Source organism: Harpia harpyja, chromosome 6 (genome assembly GCF_026419915.1).
Source record: "Harpia harpyja isolate bHarHar1 chromosome 6, bHarHar1 primary haplotype, whole genome shotgun sequence".
Classification (NCBI taxonomy): Eukaryota; Metazoa; Chordata; class Aves; order Accipitriformes; family Accipitridae; genus Harpia; species Harpia harpyja.
The window spans coordinates 60946565-60968333 of record NC_068945.1 but is presented as its reverse complement, the minus strand read 5'-3'; the positions used below and the strand labels follow the sequence as shown (position 1 = coordinate 60968333).

Genomic DNA, 21769 nt, shown 5'->3' with positions numbered 1-21769 from the left:
CCCCCCACTCCCCACCCCCCTGCCCCATAGTCTAGGATTAGGTCATTTTCTTCATTAAATTTCAGGGCTGTGGATGACATTTTGTTGTGTTTAGGTATGAAAAATTGGTAAAAGTAGCCAAAGGATAAGTTTTGAGGCTGGAGTGGAAAAAGCAGGTAGAAAAGATGAAGCAGAAGAGGACATTCCCCTGGTTTGACCGCACATTTTGAGGACTTCCTGACAATCTAGAGAATATGACCTGAGGCAGAAAGACTCGCTTCAGTAAACATATTGGTCTGAGCTATAGCCACAATATGCTTGAGGAAGTTAGGATACAAATTAGTCCAGGAACACCTGACTTAGGATATGTGTATATTGCATGGTTAACCATGGGCTCTTTTATGGGTTTCAGCTTGGTCAGCCTTATTATCCACACCAAAAAATAATAGCTGGGAGTGTAGATTAGAAGCCATGATTTGCTGCAATTCATACCATGACTTTCTTTATAGAGCATATAAGATCAAAAATAACAGGGGAGCTCAGAGTGCTTTGTGCACTGTTTCCACTGGAGACCAGAGAAGTTTGTCTGCTGCACATAGTCCATTTTTAGGAAAGATGTTCATAGGTCTCAAAGCAAGCACTGTGGGATATGACCTCAGTCCAAAACAGATCAGTGCATAGTCTTTCTCTAAACAGAGACTTGGAAGTGATTGCCAGCTTGGGGATCTACACTCACGCGTGTACACTGAATTGTTCTATTGGTGATGTGCCTTAGAATTGCTAAATTTTAGGTTTTTATTTTGGTGGCGAATATGATATCAGCTCAACAACCCAGTAAATCCTGGTGAGCCTCATGTCGGGATGAGACCTGAGAGTGTAGCCCTTCCCAACACCAATGCTCTGACTTCTCTGGGGAGGAAACTGGATGAAAGAGCCAGAACAAGCTCTGGCTACATGCTAGATGTGGATAAATCAGTGCACCTGTCTGTGCAGGGCAAGTCAGGTGATCACACTTGGGTCTTCAGAGTCAAATTTGATGAGCCAGGTGAGTTGCTTTTTATAGACATAGCTTTAGATAAACAAACCTGAGTCTCATCTGCCACCTCCAGCGGTAGGAGCTGTGTAAAAACCCATCTGCATGAATATGCTCCAGGAGTAACACTCTTGATCCTGGATGTCTCCAGCTCTGTACCCTTCTCAGACTGAATAATAAACACCAGCAATTGTCTGTTTATCAGTAGTCCCAGTGATATTCTGTGTTCTCTAGAAAGCTTTTTTTTTTTTAACTGAGAAGGATTGTTTATTTGTATGTATTTATTTCAATGGATAACTTGTAGAGTTGGCAATGGGCAGCTTTGTAAAATGGTGGTCTGTTCACATAAAGAAGGTGATAAACTCAGTATATAACTCAAGTAGTGGTACATGTGGCAATAATCTCTACTAGAAAGCTTTGCGTACTACTTTCAGTTAATATATGATTAAAAAGACCATATCAATCTATACATATTTTTATATATATATATATAAACATGTTACCCACATGCATCAGTTCCTAGGAAGCCTCTCCTCTTGCCCTGGAGATGAATTTCAATAGGCAAAACCCTGTAATTTGTTCAGGACAGGTGTAGTGTTCAGGTTCTAAGACTGCACTTTGCCTTGCTTTTGGTGTAGGCCCCACTTTAAATTACACAACATGGGTTTCTTTGTAATTATTATTTTTACAAAGATCCAAATCAGCTTAAGGAAAAGGAAAGTTCAGATTAGGTGGCAGGATGCCAAAGACAAAGCCTATGTGTTATAAGCCTTGCAAATTCAAGTAGGTTTCCCATGATCTCCAAGATCTCTTATGAGGGCTCATCACAGCTCTGATGCTTGCAAAACAGTGACTTTTAGCTACTGAATTGTGCCTCCTTTCCTGTTCACAAAAGCAACTAACCAGTTTTTCAAGAAAAGTTAAGCAGAAATCTGCTTGTAGGGAATCACACAGCAGAATACTAATTGATTTAAACAAAGTGGGAACGGGTCTGTTACAGCCCCCATCATTGGGATATGACATACATCTGATTTTTTTTTTTTTACGTTCTTGTGTTGGTTTTTTTTTCCCTTCTGCTCTAGCCATCAATTTAATGAGTGTTGACCCTGTCAATACCAATTTCCTCTTCTCAGGCCACCACGTTCAGAGTTTGGTGGGCATTCAATAGAGATTTACTGTTGACTGGGTAATTTGAGTTCATGTGTGTGGTGAAAAATTAGTGAGGAGAATTACCCAGAAAAGTGGATGCCATGACAATGCATGTCACCATGGTGTGACCAGCTCTGCTGACATAGGTTTCAAAAGCTCTCCCCCTGTGAAAATGGGGCCTGTTTGCAAATTAATTAGTTTCTGGCAGCAGCTTGATTGTTGACCCAAAGTTTGTAGAGTGGAAAAACAATCAGATTAGTGTGTTCAATATAAAGGCCCAGCGCGGCACTCAAGTGCAGTTTGCCAAACTGTTGAAGCCATGAATAGAGTGAAACAAATTCTTTTTTGAGAAGCCAAGGCAAAGGTTAAGTGTGATGTGACTAGAGCACGCTGGCCGCAGGGTGGTGGGGGGAGAATTAGAGGTTTCAGCCACACAAAAATAGAGAGTGCTGAGCGAGTTGCATTGAATTTAATGAAATTCACAGCTTCAGACGCAAAAGTGTTTGGCAGTGTTTTAGCCTGTGTTAAAGGGAGAAATAAGATGGCTTTGTTTTAAGAAGTTTTCTTTGTACAGCCATGTGGGACACCAGGGACTGAGCCTCTAAAGGGTATTAGAGACGCTTCCTGAGCCCCCACGCTGTTCTAAGCACCTGCAGACTTTGAGGTTTGTACCAGTTCCTCCCTGCCTCACACTAACTCCCTTTCTCTCAAATGATTTGATCCAAGTTTCCCATTCATCTCCTCCAACATTTGGGCAGGTTTCTTCTTTTAAATAGTGCTGGTGCCGAGACTCACGGGCAAACGTATTAGAAATCAAGCCTTGCAAATAGATAGACTAGCTAAAACTTCTTATTCAGATACTGAGACAAAAGTTGGATACTAAAAATTACCACAGGTCAGATTTTTAGCTGATAATAAATGAGAATATCCCCAATGCACTCAAGAAAGATCTACTGATTTCTACTCGCTGCAGTGCTCAGCTCATTTCATTAATATGCTTTATTTCTTCAGTGGCTGTTTTTAATATAAATGTGCCCTTTGTCATCCATTTATGGCATTCACTGTTATTTATGCCCTTATAATATTTTGTTTACATCAAACAATGCCTATGCAATTTTTAAATTATTATTTTCCCAGTATGACAAATAGAAAGAAGGAAGATGCCAACAAATGTGGAGGAGACCGTGTTCATGGGCAGTTGATACGGTCTTCTCGTGAGCCAGTGTCTTGGCCCTGTTGGCCGGCATCAGATCACCTGACAGAACAAAGTGAATGGGAGGACAGAGCTGCTGAGCTGAAAATATGAAGGGCTCCACCACCACGTAGCCACCGCTCCATCAAGTAACTGAGATGCCCAGCACACCCGGCAGAGTTAATGATGTGAGGATACGGCCCCGTAGCCTGTTCTTACCTCTTTCCCCCATTCCATAAAATTACAACTGTTAGTCTGCAACCTATACAAACTTTGTGATTTGTTCTTGGTAATGGGGCTGAACCTAACCCCCTTTACACTAACATTCCTGAACCATGAATTGCTTGTCCCAAAAGGCATTCAGTGTTGCCTGCAATTAACACAACTGATTGCTCAAAGCCGGCACCTGATGTGGCACATAGCCAGCTGGAAACATAATTGGCTCCTTAGATGGAGAAACATCCACTTCAGAGTGGAGTTTGCGATGACGGAATTATTAGTTCAAAGTAAGCCAGGTATTTGAATACCTGGTCTATACATTAAAATCTCAGCTAGCACTAGACACAGCTGAATTAACTTGCAGACTCAAAGTCTCCCTTTCTCTCTGTCTCCATGACTTCCCCTTCTCTTTGTTCATAAAATCGTGTAAATTCCAGTCTGAATGCTTGCAAGGCTAAGTAATTGCTTTTGTTCTTTGGGTTATTTAATTACAAATCTCAGTAGATGACAGATCCTCTGCACTAAAGGAAGACATCACATTTGCACAGTTACAGAATCCCAACACAAATGTGTGTGGCAAATCAGTGACTGCAGATTTATTCATGCCCTCTGGGACCTGCACTGCCTTTTCAGCTTAGCATGCAATATGATTTAAATTACAGCTTGTGCAGAGCTGTGCCTTGGGATTACACTCCATGTTTCCAACTGTTTATAGTTCAGTGAGCTTTAACCTCTGTGATTCTGAAAATTAAATAATGTCACGGCTGATATCAAACTGATGGCTGGTACTAGATTGCTAAATACTGTCTTGTATTGAAAGCCTGTTTTTACAACAAAGTGGAAACATCAATGTATTTAAAACATTGATAACACATTCAGGTAGTTCCAGAGCACAATTCAAAAGTCACACTAGCAAAGAATGGCAAAGCTAATATTAAGCTCTATTCTCAAGGATATATTCTGACTTCTGTATTTAGCGGAGTTATGGCTGTTGACTTTACTAGAGCAGGACTGGGCCTAATGTAATATTTGTGATTAGGTAGGCACAAAAAGCGTGTAAGATCAAGAAATGCAGATAGAGCATCTGTTGTAGTTAAACTCAGATTTGTTAATTCATTGCAGCTTTTATAGTTTCATTATTTCTGAAATACTATGACATGTCAAATCTTAACATCTTGAAGACCTTTTTGTGCTGTAACTGTAGGAAATCTTAATATTTCTGTAACCTTTCAACAGAGGAGAGAAAATACCTAGTTACAAAACTGTATATTTAATATGGCATGTAATTTCCCAGCAGATCAGTTTTCATCCTTTTCAAGGTTTTAATTGATACAAAAGCTTTTAGTGATTTTTCTTCATTTACTTCTGTAAACCCAGTGTTTCCAGGATAGATGTTGTTCCAGTCCCACTTGAGCTACTTCACTGGGTTCCTCCCCAGGTTCCACCAGGCAACACCTGCAGAACAAAAGGATGAAACAGAAGTCACCACCAGCATTATTTAGTCTGTAGAGCCTTATTCATGACCGTGGTGTAAGAAGAGAGAACAGGAAGAGAAAAGGACAAATGAGAGACAAAAGGGTACTTATTTTTCACTTGTAAAGGTAGCATGTTTGACTAAATAACAGAGAAAATAAACAAAGCAGCCCCAAATACCATATTCACAGAACTGCAGTTATGAGATATGATGGACAAATCACACACACACACAAAAAAAAGCTTGACAAATGGTTCCTCATTTGATGCCTTTAAGTTTTGACAGTGCAATAGATCCTGAACTTCCCATTTTGGTGCATTACCAAAGTGGTACTTCTTTTTTCCCTTGATCTTTAGAGCACTCTATATTACTTATCTCAGGCTTCAATGCCTAGCTTTTACGTTTCAGAGTGGTGTCTCAAGTATCCCATCCCTTGCTATTCCGTTGGATTCCATGGACTTATATCAATCCTTGTCCTTGCTCCGTATTTGACATACTTCCAGCTTTAATTTTTTTTTTTTGCCAGACCTGTTGGTAGAAAGCATTCTTTAAAAAAATATTCCACAGTTTCCCATTTATTACAGGACCTATATTTTTTACAGCATTTTATTCTTTTATTACTTTTAAAATACTTTTGCTAAACTTTCTGCTAATTCCTCTCCCTGCTGTTTATGTATCACAAGCATGTGTGCTGCAAATTCCTCCCTCACTGCTTTTAAAAAAATGCTGAAATTTTGAGTCTGATACAATGTTACTCCAAGAAGGTTTTCATTCTTAAAAGTCACAGTAATTACATCGAATATTTCTGAAATGCTGTCAGTGAATAAAAAAAAGGGAGGGTTTGCTTGTACAGAATAAAAGTACATACCAATTAAACAGAGTTTGAGAACAACTTTCTGACAGAGCAGTGTAAAAGGTAATGTTGCAAGACTTTTCTATCTCAAGCAACTCTATGATTTTCATCACACCTGTGCTATCAAATACTTTCTCTTTTTTTTTTCTTTTTTTTTAATGAGCAGAACTAAGTTTCACACCATCAATAAACTAGTACATTATTTCAGTTGGGTACAAATCCTGTTAATAACTTATGTTGACTGAAGCTAAATTAAGTTGGAATCACATATTATGCTCACATGACTACTGAAAGAGGTTGTCATAACTGATGTTATCATAGTGAATACCTCAGGCTGTGCTGAGGGGTTTTGCTTCCACTTACAGATTCCTTACTGCATTTTATGTTGCTGGGCTACACTGACAGATCAGTTAAAACCAGTCATTCACCCAGCCCTTTTTTCAGTCTTTGCTGCCATCCCTCATTAATCTTACTTTAATGGATTTTGTGTCAAGTTGCTTTACACTAGCTGTAGAAGTTAATTATAACAACAAAACCTTTTTCATAGTTTGACAAAATTACCTCAGTTTTGTGGCCAAATCTAAAGGATTTAACAAAGAAATTAAATTACAGGAGATGATTGGATACGTTAGAAAATTTTTACAGGAGTGTTGTCTGCTGGATCACTCCTTGGGAACTGGCTCGGGCCGATGATCATTTCCCGACGAATGAACATCCCTCACTGTGAATTGAGATGATGGCAGAGTCCTGTCCAGTTTTTTTGACATGACATTGGGGCGCAGATTTTTACAGCTACACAAGCCCTTCCACACACTTCAAATTAAACCTGGCAATTCCAAAAATTTGGAATTTTTCTTCCTACTTTGAAAGTAGATGATTTTTGACACAAAGGCCATATTTGCTCACAGTGCAGGCAGAAAAAAAGTAATATACCTGTGGACAAAGGGTCCTGCTGAAGACAGGGCTGTGTACAGATTTCTGAGAGAGATATCTTAAGAGTTTAGGTCTCAGGAGATATTCGGAGGCTGAAGACATACTTCTCAAGCCGCTGTTGTTCAGTTTGGGGTATCATGCTTTTGCCAACCATACTGCTGAAGGCTGTCCCTCTTTCCCTTCAGTGAAATGTGTTCGCCTTGTTAATCCCCAGCTATTTCTTGCACTGAGCCAGGGACTTGTCAGGAGTTTGGCTGATGGTGCTGCTGCAGCATGCTTTCTCTGCCTTCAGGACACTTTCTTGTACCCTCTAACTTCCAGGTTGCAAAGAGGAAGAATATTCCATCCAGATGTAATCACACGTCTCTCAGAATTCTAGAAGGCCTGAGAAAATCACATTATTGGAGAGCAGCAGGTTTACTCTCTTGAGTTTTGGGTCAGCTACTATAAACCGCTTGGGCAGCTCCAGGCACTTGTGCTCCACCTGTGAATCTTCAGAGCTTACAAAAGACAAGCCCATAGCATGGCTTTGATTGCCAAAAGTGTGTAACATCCCAAATCAGAAACATCTTTTGTCTTTAGTGCCTCTATGCTCTACTTCCTTTCCTAATACATCACTTTTAAAAATAAAAACTGTGATATTTAGTTTTTGTTACTCATCCAGAGCTCTAAAGATGTAGGTTACACAGTTAAGGCACAGGCTTTCCAGTGTTTTTATTTCTAAGCATCAATGTCAAAAACTTCAGATAAATGACTCAGAGAGGAAGAAACAGGCTCTTAGCTGGAACTCTCATTAGCTTTTTCTGCAGAGAGGTTAAGAAATACAGAAAATTGAGATTAAAGTATTCCTCAGTGGAGACAATATGCTGCAAGCCTTCCTTTCCATTCTGTGAAGGACACTAGTTTTCCCAGATGCCCAATTATTCTCTCTGAGGGACAAGTAAATCAGTTTAAAATTAACAGTGTTGATAGATATACAACACCTTAAGACATAGTCAGCAATGGAAAAGAGGTGTTAATTTTGGTTGTTGTTCTGTAAAGAGATAATAATCACCTCTTTCAAATTAAATATGGTGGGTAGATCATAAGCATTGTTTTGTGAGAAATCTAATTTACGTTGAGAATTAAGCTATAATTTTACTGAACTTTTGTATTCACTTTTCTTCACTATATAATTAGTCATTACAGGGAATCAAAACTATTGTTGTCTCTTTAGAACAAAGGCTTCAGAAACCGATAATTGCATCAGAGATCGACATTTTCTTCCTTCTCCTTCCTGCCTGAGCTAAAATGTTACTCCCAAGAAATACCCATACCCCATTACGCCTCTAAGGCAGTGAGATGTTGGGGCAGTGGCACTGCCTGGAGACGTAAGCCTCGGCTGCTATTCAGACACTCACTTATACCGCTTCAGAGGTTTAAGTGAAGATTGTGCTCCCCTTAAGGTCATTGGATCCAGTGGTGCGGGGGAGGGGGCTGGCTGCGGTGAGGCGTGGCAGCTCCGCCCTGCCACTGGCCCCACCCTGCCACCAGCCCCACCTGCCAGGCGAGTGGCTGCTGCCGCTGCCCTCCCCGTCCCTCCCCTTGGCCTGCCGGGCTGCTGTCAGAGGAAACCTGGGTGTTCTGGAGGTGCACCCACTAGCTCAGTCCCCTGACTGACCTCGTAGAGTTCTTTACTTCCTCGTAGAGCTGTCCAGCCAGTGTGGAGCTTCTATGCCTCAGCATGTTATTAACACTCCAAATGACACTTGCCCTTCTTTGCTTTTGCCCCAACTATAAATCAGTAATTCCTTAAAAACCCCTTCCACTTAGTTCAGATTTAACGTCTCTCACAATGAGAATGATCCATAGGTGACACTCAAGGTCAAAGCACTGAAAAGCCATGATGACTAGATTCCTGTTGCTGTATATATAGGAGTAGCACTGAGCTGTGGAGGAATTTACATGTGTAAAAGCATTGTGCATCTTTTTTTATGGGTGTCTTGTTACTTGTTATGTTGCTGTTGCATCTATGTATTGAAACGACGGAAGTGTGGTATGTTAATATTATTTTTAATACCTTTCATCCTTGAAAATCTAATCTCTTTAAGTCACAAAAAATTTCCCACAAGTCACCACTGAAACAGAACAGCCAGATTCTGCAGAGAGGAAAATTTTTTTTCTTAATTCTGAAAGAGTTTTGAGTCAGAAGAAAAAAGAACAATATGTATGCAATTGAAATTACAAGAAGCCTTAGCTAAACCTTAAACTTATTAGCCCGTATTATAATCTGACTGTTACCAATATTGCTTTTACTAATCTTTGAAAAATTTGAAAAGAAACAAGATATGACTTCTAAGAGGGAGAAACTAGCTGTCATAGCTAACACACTATTTTAAGATCATTGTTCTTCAGCGTCACTCTGGCTTGACTCAAAGACAAACCGCTTGATAGATATCATCAGTCTTTAAAACTCTTTCTGATGAGAATTTCCATTGCAACATCAATGAGTGACCATAGTGCTTCTTACCCTATGATAGCTGCTAAAATCTCAATTGTGCGTTGCCTGCATGCTACACATCCACCTCTGCCTACCCATGGCTTTAAAAACAGTGTCTTTAAATCACATCTCTGTTCTGTGGTCTGTCCCTGGTCCTACTCTCCATGTCAGCATCTGAAAGCAAGTTGCCACAAACCCCTCATCTTAGCTCCATATTAGCCACAAGTTATCCCTTGTGCAAAGAGCATTCCCACCCTGAGGATGCGGTCTGATGCCATCTGTGTTGTTGAGGAGCTTCACCGTAAGCGGTGAATCCATGAGAGCTCTGCTGCGTTTGCCTGAGCCATTGGCAACAAGAGGGATGTGAAAGCTGAAGAATTAAGATGAAGGGACTTTGGAAGAACACCACTAAAAGCTTTGGTGTTTTGTAAACTACATTTGTGTGTGCAAAACCACAAACCAACTTAGCTCTCTCATCACCGTATACTAAAAGCTTTGTCCTCTGGTGACCTTGCCGAGCGTGCCCGTGGCAGACAGCTCTGCTGTGCACATTTGTGACTGGTGCTGCAAGTCCTCCTCTCTGCAGGTGGTAGAGCTCGCTGCGATTGCAAGTTCAGATTTTCTGAGGACAGTGCTTGGCTCTCTGTGCTGGGTCTCTGTGGACAGGCACTGTATGTAGTTATGAAGTCCTGAGTAGCTGTCTATTTTTGTTGTTGTTGGTAAATTTTTAATTTCAGCTTTCCTAGCCTTGTTGTTCTCCTCAGGGCCCCAGTCACCCTCCAGTACTTTTCATTAAATTATAGCAATTGCAGTTTTACTGAGCGTAAAATTTCCCTAGTTTCCTAGAATTTCTTACTGTGAACTGATAAATTAGTCATTTTGACCGTAAATACACAATAATAGGGGCATCCAGTTCAAACTCTTTACAAAACATTTCCTGAGAGAACTGCCCTTTGGCTCCTGTCAAGTGATGAAGAGATGACCCCAGCTTCTGTTCCTTCAGCTTACTCAATCTTGACAGCTAAAGGTAATTTCTGTGCCTTCAAGTTTATAGATCTTCATTAAAATGCTAATACAATTCAGTTACAAATCCAATTTCTGACTTTTATTGTTTCTTGCTATTGGGGGGTGTGCGTGTTTGTGCAGTTGTTGCTGCTAAAGAGTAACATTTGTAAAAGAACAAATGCAGATCGATTTTCCTTAGCCTTTTCTCAACCTGAAGTGCTGAGACAAGCAAAACATGTTTCCATTACTTAACTAAGCAAACAATGGCATATAAATCATAGAGGCAGCTGGACTAAGGTGTCATTTTCATAAAGAGCCAGATTTCTCGTGAAGGACAGTTTAATGGGCTGCTGCCAGTGGAATGTCTGCAGAGCTGGTAATTGCAGGAGGGCACACAAAAAGTGGTGCTACAAAGGTGTCGCGTGGGATCTGAGAAATAGCCCCACAGCCAAGACAACTGGAAAAAGGAGACTGAAAAAGGTGTGCGCTTTAATAATTTGCTTCTTGAGGGTGATTGTTTTAAATAAAAATCTAAGTTTTTATTTTTAGCTTGTTCACATTGGCTGCAAGATCAGAGAAGTGTTTTTAGCTGTAATTTCATTTTGATCATGTTTATGCTGTGGCTTTGTTTCTCCTTTGATCATGCTTAAACATGTTTCAGACATGTTTGTTTGATGTATGCTGTTTTTTAAAGCACTCTTCCACATTGTCTGCTTGAGGTTTTTTAAAGTAATGAATCATTGCAAAATATTTGCCGTCAAATTATTTCTTAAATTCATTTTCCCAAAACATGCTTTCTGGACTTTTAGCCAATGGGAGACTTGCTTTTAAACAAGAAACTGTTAAACCGATGTAACAGTATTGCTGAGTGCTTCATGGATTGGAGACAGTTTTAGGGTCGCAGAAAACCCAACCATTCATACACAGAAATTTGAAGTCATCCTATCTATCCGCAATAGCTGCAGCTCACTGACTTTTACAATTGTCACCAGTGGGTTTGGATCAAAGTCCCACTTTCCGTTCAGTAAAACTTGCTTGAAGTTCATTCCAGCACTTCTTTTGTGGCTGTGTTGAATGTATGAAATAGGTCAACCCTGACTGAATTATTTTAAACTTCCCATGGGGACCCCTTGATACTGAACCTGTTTAATTTTGCAGGGTAAGGCAGGGCAGTCTCAATACTTGAACATACACATTCATGGATAACATTCTTTCTTCTGCTGCATGGGTGAGCAATTAGGAGAGTCAAGGAGAAGTCCCTCATCTGTGGACAACATCTCCCTTCCCTTCCTCAAAGAAGAGCAATAAAAAAATGCTACATAGTCCATGGAGAGGGCTGTGTTGCGTGACTGCCGGCCATCTGGCTGATTGATTCATCATGAAGCTAAACAGTTAGTTGTAAGCACGGTCTGAAGCCCTGGAGTTAAATGAAAGTGTGCATCAAGCCTCAGGCAAGTCAAACAGCTCCTCTGCTAATGAAACAATAAAGAACACACTACAGATCACTAGTTCACACCACCCACTTCTTAGCTTTATAACCTACGAAATTATCAACCACATTTCTCTCCCTCTCTCCACACATATAATCATGATGTTGCTTTTATCATCATTGTATTCATTCCAAAGAGAAATGAATCTACTTCTATATGCAGCAGAACACATGTAGCCTGTTCTTCCTTTATTTGCTTCATTGCGTAGACATAGATCTGTTATATGGAAGAGGGGGGAAGAACCAAACACCACCAGGTAACAAGAGCAAGGGCCCTATAACATGAAGAACCACTCTTTTATTGACTAAAACATATCAATTTAACCAGATGGCGAAAGAGCCTGAGGTTTGCTCAGTAAGAAACACCAGTGTTACTCGACAAAAACTGTTCCATGATGTACAATGGATGTGTTCTAATGTGGGGCCGTGTGACCGCTTTATTTTCAGGGAGGTAGGTAGTTAGGATTATTAATCACTAATTGAAAATCTGAATTCATCCCATATGAGCACTGGTAAGAGATGTATACAAAGCATATTCACATGTGCTCTGGCTATGGTGTTAGTTATATCTGCCTTCCTCACACCCCTCTCCTCAGCTACCACTCTGACAGAATTATTTGAAATACATACTTTCAATTTCTTAAACTATTTTTCTATCATTGTTATATCAGTGCTGCTTTAATACTAGACTGTCTTACTGTCTCTAGGTTCACTTGCAAAATTATGAGAGGGGAAGAAAAGAATAATAATATGCTAACTGAGGGCAAGTTTATATAACCCATACTATATCAACAATATTATTGACTCAGATGGGACTCCCCACAGTATCTTCATAGGCCAATGTAAAGTTAGATTTTTGATGCCTGATAATATAGTGATTTATTTTAGAATTTGATATCTTGTGATTTACAAAACTCATTGCACTAGAAACAAATCATTCAACCATTTGGGAATGTACTTAGGTTTTGGTTGAATGATTTTTTTACCCTTTTCGTTAAAACCTTAAGATTGTAAAAACAGTGTATTCAGACAAAAGGTTCTCCAGCTCCAGTAGCCCAGAACAGTGTCTACTAATGGGTATCCTCTTTCTCTGATGTATCCTTCCACAGGCTGCGATGCAGAAATTTTCAAGCTGTAGCCTTGTGTTTCTTGTGATACAAGTTGCATTCAAAGCCCTGGTAGATAGTATATAAAATAATAGATATTTACCACTGTATAATATAATCTAGATATTATTTATCTTGAGCTTCATGTCAGTGAAACTTGAAGGCTATTAAATGCATGCTAGAAAGAAAGAAAATGAATTTAGTAGCTTAAGTTACTGGCGTTTGGGGTGGAAAGCTTAAGCTGCTTACAGACTTTTGAAGTTTTCAGATGTCTAAAAAGATTTATTTTAATAGACAATAGGTAATAGATACAGTTTCACAGAGATCTGTTTTGTGGCCTGTGATGTTCAGCTTGTTCATAAATAACCTGAAAAAGAGGTTGAGCAGCAGAATGAGAAAATTTTTCACACAATACTAAGTTATTCAGCATAGTGAGACAAAGGAAGACTGTGAAGAATTACAAAAGGATCTTATGCAACTGGGTAGCTAACCAATCAAATGACAAATTAAATTATTCTTGATGAATGATGTAGTAATAAACCATGGGGAAAACCATGAGGAAAACATTCCTGTCTTCACATATCAAATGATGGGCTGTGGACTGAGCATTACCAATGAAGAGTGAGGTTCTGGGGTTATGGTGCATAAAGTTCCATGAAAATTTCAGATTACTGCTTAGGAACTGTCAAATCCATATTAAGTGCTAGGAATTAATAGAAAAAGAACAGAGAATTCAACAAAAAGCATCACTATAGCCCTTGTATAAGAGCACAATTCATCCACATCTTGAACACTGTGGGTATCTCCAATACAAGAATTAAGAGGCACCAAATGAAGTTAGTCAAGATTGACGTTCAAAAAAACGAAATCAGAAGTAGGTTTTAGCTCACTAGATTGTGTACGTGAGGAACAAATTCTGAAAGGACAATATGAATGCTGGAAATTTGCATGGGTTCAAGAAGAGTCTAGACGGATAACTGGATGAACAGTCTATTGAGAGTTACTAAGCACGTAGAAAGCAACCAATCTCAGGGAATCAGCCCTCCTGAAAACAGTTGGAGGAAGGGAGATTGTTCTGGGAGAGTATTATTTGTACTTACCATATTCTTTCTTTGTCCCAGATAATTCTGGACAATGTTGGAATCTGTATATTGATCTAAGTAAACCTTGGTCTAAGCCAGTATGGTAATTCTTGTGTACTGTGTATATATATATACACACACACACACACACACAGAGTACATGAGAATATATATACACTTACACAAAATTATGCAGTATGTACTCATATAATAGAAACATCCAAACACATACATGCAGATATATATAGATATATCAAAATATGTTGCTTACAAACACTGCCATCCTTAATAAGGCAATGGGTTTCACAGGACAGCTAGTGCAAAATGGCAAAACAAAGTACAGTTCATTATTTCCATGACTATATAGCAATAAACATACACTGAAAAGATGTTAATGCATGACACTAAAATAGCTTATAATTTCACATAGGAACAAGACTCTGAGCAGTTAAATATAGTTCACAGTTAATTATCCCAGCAGGATGTAAACTGGTTATAAAACAGATTGGTAAAACTGTTGGATATGCCTTCTTTTTCCAAATATAGTGAAAGATACCAGCTGAAGTATCTCTGTAAAATACAGTGATGAGCCAGATTCACCACTGGTATGAATTTACTGTTATGATTTCTATAACATTCTCTCCCAAAACTTCTTTCCACCATTTTTTACATAACCAAACAGCATGTCTGCATTTTATGCGTTTTCATTAGTTGATGTATCTTCTTTATCAGCAAATAATGTTGTCACTCTAATTGTCCTAGAAATAAAGGTTTTCTATGAAAAAAAAAAAACTTTAAAAAAATGACAAGACGAGGTGTTTCAACAACTTTAGCAGAAATTCACAAATGCATTTCTCTTCTGAAAATGAGACAAAAATGTTGGGGTTTAGGGTATCATAGTGTGGAAGCAGACAATATCAATCAAAACTGTATTTTTTAACTCAATTTTTTTGACAGTAACACATTAATGCTTTTCTAGATGTAAAAAACTTTATATATTCTTCATTGTTGCAAAAGTTAGGAATTTACATTTGTCTCAATAATTCTCTCATTTTATGTGCGACACATACAGAAAGATTACTGACCAAAGTCAAAACATCCAAAGAAACAAGAAAAATGTCAGTAGTAAATATGTGGAATTAGGAAGCCGTGCTGCAATGTTATAAAACCATTTGTAAAGAGATTTCATGAATGTTTAATTGCTCCAATAATCAAGTTAAGATCTGTTCATTAAGTATCTGTAGTAAACACCTCTATTTATTAAAGATAAGAGGAATGTAAATACCTGCTACGTGTTAATAGGTGGTGATGTACCTAACATAGATATATTTGCCATTTGATGCAAAGATTGATTCTTGGGAAACAAAATCACAATTCATTTATACAAGGAAGGCAAGAGATTCAGTTCATGGAGTAGTAACATGCACAACGGTTTTGTCTTCTCAGATCCTAGATTTATTAGTGCTCACCTGATACCAGAGAGTGACAATCCAGAAGATGACAAAATCTATTTCTTCTTCCGTGAAAATGCAATTGATGGAGAGCACACTGGAAAAGCCACTCATGCCAGAATAGGGCAGATCTGCAAGGTAAAATGATGACTTCTTCATGTGAGATTGAGTACACTTGCAGGATGCTGTGCGAGTGGTTTTAGAAACTGCATTTTCTTGCCTGTAAACTATTCAGTATTAACACTGGCATTGTACTAAAGCAGAGGTCATCCCAAGTGAAAAATAGTTAGGGGATAACACCCAAAAGTATACTATTCAGTTCTTCTCTGTTTGGGGAAGATGACACAAACTACGATGTTTTGTTTAAGAAGTCATGGGCATCTTCTGAGGCTTAGAACATGTCTGCAAAAGAGAGAATCTTTTACAGGAAATGTGATACTTCCAGGTAGGCCAAAAACATTTGAATAATTTACTTTTTAAAGGAATGTTAATACCTTTTCATTCCCACGTTAGTGAAAATCTTTAAAACAGAGGTAAAGGAAGATTTAAAGAAACAGTTGTTTAAGCTTAGCTGTAGAAACAGGCAACCATTCAGAAGACCCTTAATGACTGCAGATTGAATCATTCACCCACACTGATAAACATCCAAATATTTTTCTGACAGACTTTTAAAAATATTTCTACAAATGAAATTATATTAATAAATGTCATAGCTTTGGCAACTATGATGTTTACAGTAAAAATTCATGTTAATCCATAAGCACAATTTCAATTTATCTCCTCAAATCCAGAGGTAGCTGCTTGAAAACCCATTACCCCATAAGTTTGGAGTCCCTGGTGCACTTTATTCATAAGTTTTGCAGCCATACAACTGATCCCACTGTTCTGGCATTTTTATCTACTTTATTCACTGGCAACTTACATTTCTACTTTGTTGCTACCCAGTTAAGAATAATAAACCCCTTCAGCTTTACCAGGACATGGCAGCCTGGGACCTCTGGAGCAAAATATTCTGCCTGTCTCTCTTTCTCCAGTGTTATGTATGTATTACAATATATAAAGAGGTTTTGGGGGTTTTGTTTTGTTTTTTAAATGGTGTACTACTATGAAATATGTTGCAATACAATGTAAAATAAAAGCAATTCAGAATTAGTGTCTTTGACAACATAATAATGCTTTTGTAAGTAGAAGGTGAATTCTTTTCTCTGTTTTCTGTAAGTAGTATCTTGTGGTTATTTGCTGTATTTTCTCTGTACTCTGTTGATACTTCAAACAAAGACTGTTACTAGATATTAATGCAAAATACTTTTGTTATTAGAATGACTTTGGTGGACACAGGAGCCTTGTTAACAAATGGACAACTTTCCTCAAAGCACGTCTGATTTGTTCTGTGCCAGGACCCAATGGCATTGACACACACTTTGATGAACTACGTAAGTGGCAAAAATGGCTTTGAATACAAAAATTTGGGTATTATCCATATGAATTTAACTTAGTTTTCTTTTCCATCTCTTGTTATTTTACAGAGGATGTGTTCCTAATGAACTCAAAAGACCCTAAAAATCCAATAGTCTATGGAGTGTTTACAACTTCCAGGTATAGAACGTATCATTTTACTTGCACAGAAACTTGGGTGGCTGCTTGTTTTAAAGAGGTCTCTTTGTTAAAAATGTTTTTAAGAAACACAAAATTTTTTTAACCTTTGAACTTGAGAAGTCAGTGGCAGTAAGAAGTAATGAATTAGGTTTCTTTTCTTATGAGCAATGTACATCATCATTCTGAAGCTAGTAATCACAAAGACTATCAGTTTCTCAGGCTGTTCTGGCTGTTGAATTGGCTTTTTATAGTGGGGATCAGAATTTGTAGCCCTTTCCACACAGACCTGGAAAAATAACACAAGCATAAATATGCTTGTTTGAGGGCAGGGTAAAACAGAAAATCTGTGGTGTGAGAAATTGGCTACTCAAGGAGATATTAGTAAAAAAATATTGCTGAAATCTGGAAAGTTTAATGATCTTTCAAAAAGTTCTGTTATTAAATCACATAGAACTGTGACTTGAATGTTTTGGTTTCATTGTGCTTTCACCAAGAACAGAATTATACTTGTAGCTTTGGCCTGAGGAAGGTTTGCAGTACTGGTTGCATTGCCACATTTATCTGTGAAGGTCAAAAGTTTTAGTTTCTAAACAGAAAGAATGTTTCTAGTGATAACCAGGCATGGAAGAGGGAGATTTACAAGTGCTTACTGTCTTCTGTAAGAAATCTCAAGGTAAGAAACAACACTGAAATTTGCGTGGGTGCTGCCCAAAAGACGGAAGAGACTGCTAAAAAAAATAGAAAGATGTGAAGTATAGGAAAGAATGGAATAGTCCTCTAGGGACAGCCCTGTTGAAGTTTACTCAAATCGGGGCTTTGGCCTTCTGGGGACAATATGTTTTAAATAGTGGAATAGCAGCCATCTGCTTAGGAAAATGTCTGAGAGATCGTATCAGTTATGCTGAACTTTCACAGGAGGTGAGTTAGGATTGCTCTGAGAACAAGTCAGAGTTTTGATAATCAGCACATGCAATAAATTAGAAAGCAACAAGCTGCTATTCCCATAGCTCTTCCACTTGATTAAACCAACTGATAATTTAAAGAATCTTATTTGATTTCTTCTCCCCTCATTTTTAGTAATATCTTCAAGGGGTCAGCAGTGTGTACGTACAGCATGACTGATGTGAGGAGGGTATTTCTTGGTCCCTATGCCCACCGAGATGGCCCAAACTACCAGTGGGTTCCCTACCAAGGGCGAGTGCCATATCCACGGCCAGGAACTGTAAGTACCCTAAGAAATACAGTAATCTAAAAAAGCAAAACTGTGGAAAATATTTTCACACATTGCATGGTCTTTGAGCTGACATCCGGGAAAGAAACTGAAAAAGATAATGAAATGGATAGGGTGGCAGAAGGGAAAGCTAACAATTCCTCCAGATCCCAAAAGTACTAATTTTCCTGTGAAGTATGAAACTGCAATAGCAACTTCATTTGGATTTTAATTTTGGCATTCATATTAACAACTTCGGCAGAAGTTTGAGCAATGGCTGGAGAACTTTGCTGAAAGTCAAATGTTTAATAAATTACTCTGCATTATCCTTTCCTTGGAATTTGTCTTTGTTCCAAATATTGGCTGAGCCATTCTTCGTGAGAATGAACAGAAAACAGAGCATCTGCCTGGCTGTTAAGAAACTTTCAATTGTTCTCAACATTAAATCTAGTATAGTAAGACAGATATTTCTGCAATGGATGACAGAGTGACTATAATAATTTCTGACTTCCACTGGCATTTTTAAAAATCTGTGCTTCTACCTGTTTCTCTGTTTCTAGTTTATGAATGACTAAAATACAGTGTATATCAGACATCCATATTTACAACTCCCAACTGATGTCATCACATTCTAGAAATATTTAACTGCTTCTGAAATTACCAGTAGGCTAAGAAGATGGGACATCTATGAAAAAAGCATTAATTGTATACATTGGAGTAGCTCCGTAGCTAGTATAAAGCAGCTTGGCCCATTTAAGTTCTAAAATATCATTGCTGAAGATTAAATATATGTGTACACATGTATACATATAGGCATATAAATATAAATGTAAATAATATATCTGTCTATAATATTCTTTCAAAAGTCTCCTTAAATATAAGGCAAAAACCAAACCAGGAATAACTTTGATCCGTTCTTTTACATCATCAGTTTTTCTACTTTTGTCTGGTATGTTTTGAAATTGTTCTTTCAAACCTGATCTTTCAACCTATCTCCAACAGTTAGACAATATATAAGCTCAGCCTAATGAAAATGACTTCCTGAGTAAAAGAAAACAGTGGCTCCCTGACAACCAGATTCCTCAGCACTCCTTGCTCCCTCACTACAACTGCTAAAAGGATTCCTGATTTTTTCCAGAGTTAAAATACAAGTTCTGCAGCATAGGAGAGGTTTTATTTCTCATTTGATGCTGAACTTTTTTTTTTTTTAATTACGATAGTTAATGCTGATATGTCAGAGGCTTTTTTTTGAAGTTGTATTGTTTTACATCCCTGTGGAAAATGTGAATGAGTAGATGTTTTTGGTATTTCTTGTATAACTAATGTCATCTTCTTTTCAGTCTGACAGACTTCATAAGTTAATGTTCATTATTCTGTTTATTTATATTCCTCTTTGATTCCAGAATTGATTAACCTTTCTAAACAAAAACAAACAATAGATATTATTTAAAACTACAGACAAAGAAGAATGTTACATGTTTCTATCACAGAAATAGACTGAGATAAAGAACTGGCTGCTGCACAGATGCTCTGTTACATTCATTCCTCAGCAGAGATCGGACACAGCACTATTGAGATTCTGAATGCACAAGTCAAATATGTGCCCTAGAGACTGGCAACACAGTTCTGCCTGCCTCAGAGCCTGTGGGTTATTCCAAGACTTGTCTGAGGGTCTTGAACTGAGATCCATATGGGAGAAGAATAACTTGATCAAATTCCCAAGGACAAGCAGAAAAGCAGGGACCCAAATCCACCCCTAAGTGGCTAAGTGACCTAAGCCACCAGATCTTTTGCCAAAGTAGGGAAATACAGTTAAGTTACATTTTTTTTTTATTTCTGGCTACTGTCTCAGAATGGATTTTACCCTTACAATTTCACTATAACATACTAAGATGCACAAAGAAAGTGCGAAGATGTTCAGGTTTCATTGTAAACATTTTTCTTGCCTAAGGGCAAATGTGATCCCAAATTATGCAATTCTACATAGACCTGCAGTCTCATCATATAGTGCAAGAGGCCATGCCACTGTAAATGATGTTAATTAAAGAGTGGCTGAGGCCATCAGTTTCTCCTAGCGCACTGCCAGTGACTCTAATCCTGGTGTCTACCACTTTGAAAAAGATATTTTTTCCCCTCATAGTTGCTAAAATCATTCTATTGTAAAAACTGAATTTTAAAACAAGAGCTATTTCTGGCTGAAAAAAAGCTTTTTGTTTCTAAAGTGATGAAACTGGATGTATTTTCAATGGCTTTGAAGACCTGTTGAGAATAAAGAAGAAAGGTTTTTGAAGTTCCTTTGGATGTCAGACTTGTGGCTTCCTTTTCTGAGAAATGGGGAAAGAGAAGAGAGAAACAAAACCTGAGCTTCTTACAGTGATTCAGTTCCAGATCTCACTGCAGTTAAACAGTGCTGAATTATCTGAGGAATTTAATACGTGAGGTGCCAGTAAACTTCTTCAGCATCTGGTGGCTTGCCCAGTACAAGTAAAGAAAAAAGGAAAGTTAATGGTTCTTTTGAAAAGTCAGAAAACTTTGCAAACAATTCCACATCAGCTTCCCATTTAACAAAGAATTTGCCAGGATTTTTCCTTTAAGACCTATAGAATTTTTTTTTTTAATCTTTTAATAATATTTGGGAGAGGAGGGAGGATTTTTGTATATACCTCATCTTGAATGAGGTACCTCATCCTGAACTCATATCTGACTTTCTGTGAATTCAGCTACAGAGCTCAAGTTTTCTCTGCTTCGTGGTACCAAGAGTCTATCATCTTCAGTTATGAGCAAAGCACTTTTTATTCCTACTAAAATGTAGCTATTGATTTATTGTGTTGGATTCCCAAATAGGCCAGTTAGGGGATAGCCTAGTTACCTCCTCATGACTGATCAAAACCCCTGACATAGCATACTGGGGACCAACAACTGGGAGTGGATGTTAAATGCAAGAGTTCTTTGACTCTGCTTGAATCCAAGATCAAGCTTATTTCTACAAACTTTTTCAGGATATTTGTATTCTTGCCTATCTTTTGGCACCTGAAAACTTTCTATTTCCTTAATATGAGTGGGATTGATTAGGTATATAAGCATGAGTTCTGATGAAGTGCCTTGACCTAGACCCACTAATATCAAAATCAGTCCTGTCATTAGCATCAAGGATAATGTCTTTGTATATCCTGGTTTTGTGACCATAACATAAGTAAACATGACAGGACTTTCCTCCTCAGGACAACTATTCTATTCTATTCTATTCTATTCTATTCTATTCTATTCTATTCTATTCTATTCTATTCTATTCCTTACTTTATGAGTTGAGATTCCTCTGAAAGCAATTTGAACTATGGATGAGCTAAATGTCACCTACTGATGGTGCCCATTTCACTCCATTGAAAAAGGAGGGAGTTACAGCAATGAGAGTTTGATTTCATCTCAGTCAGTTTCCTAAAGTGGGGTGGGATGAATGTGAGCCACAGCCTAGTCCAAGTAATGCACTGTCATTTTTTTATTCCCAGAAAAGCAGGGGAT

General features: G+C 38.1%; 1 protein-coding gene across 1 annotated transcript in view; it reads left to right on the top strand.

Annotated features, from left to right (window-relative positions):
• SEMA3A (semaphorin 3A) overlaps positions 1-21769 on the top strand; it is a 336793-nt gene that overhangs the window by 282163 nt on the left and 32861 nt on the right. The window contains exons 9-12 of the mRNA XM_052789790.1: positions 15440-15582; positions 16763-16877; positions 16971-17040; positions 18118-18262. Of these exons, the coding sequence (XP_052645750.1) occupies positions 15440-15582; positions 16763-16877; positions 16971-17040; positions 18118-18262 (473 nt within the window). The remainder of the gene's footprint in view (positions 1-15439; positions 15583-16762; positions 16878-16970; positions 17041-18117; positions 18263-21769) is intronic.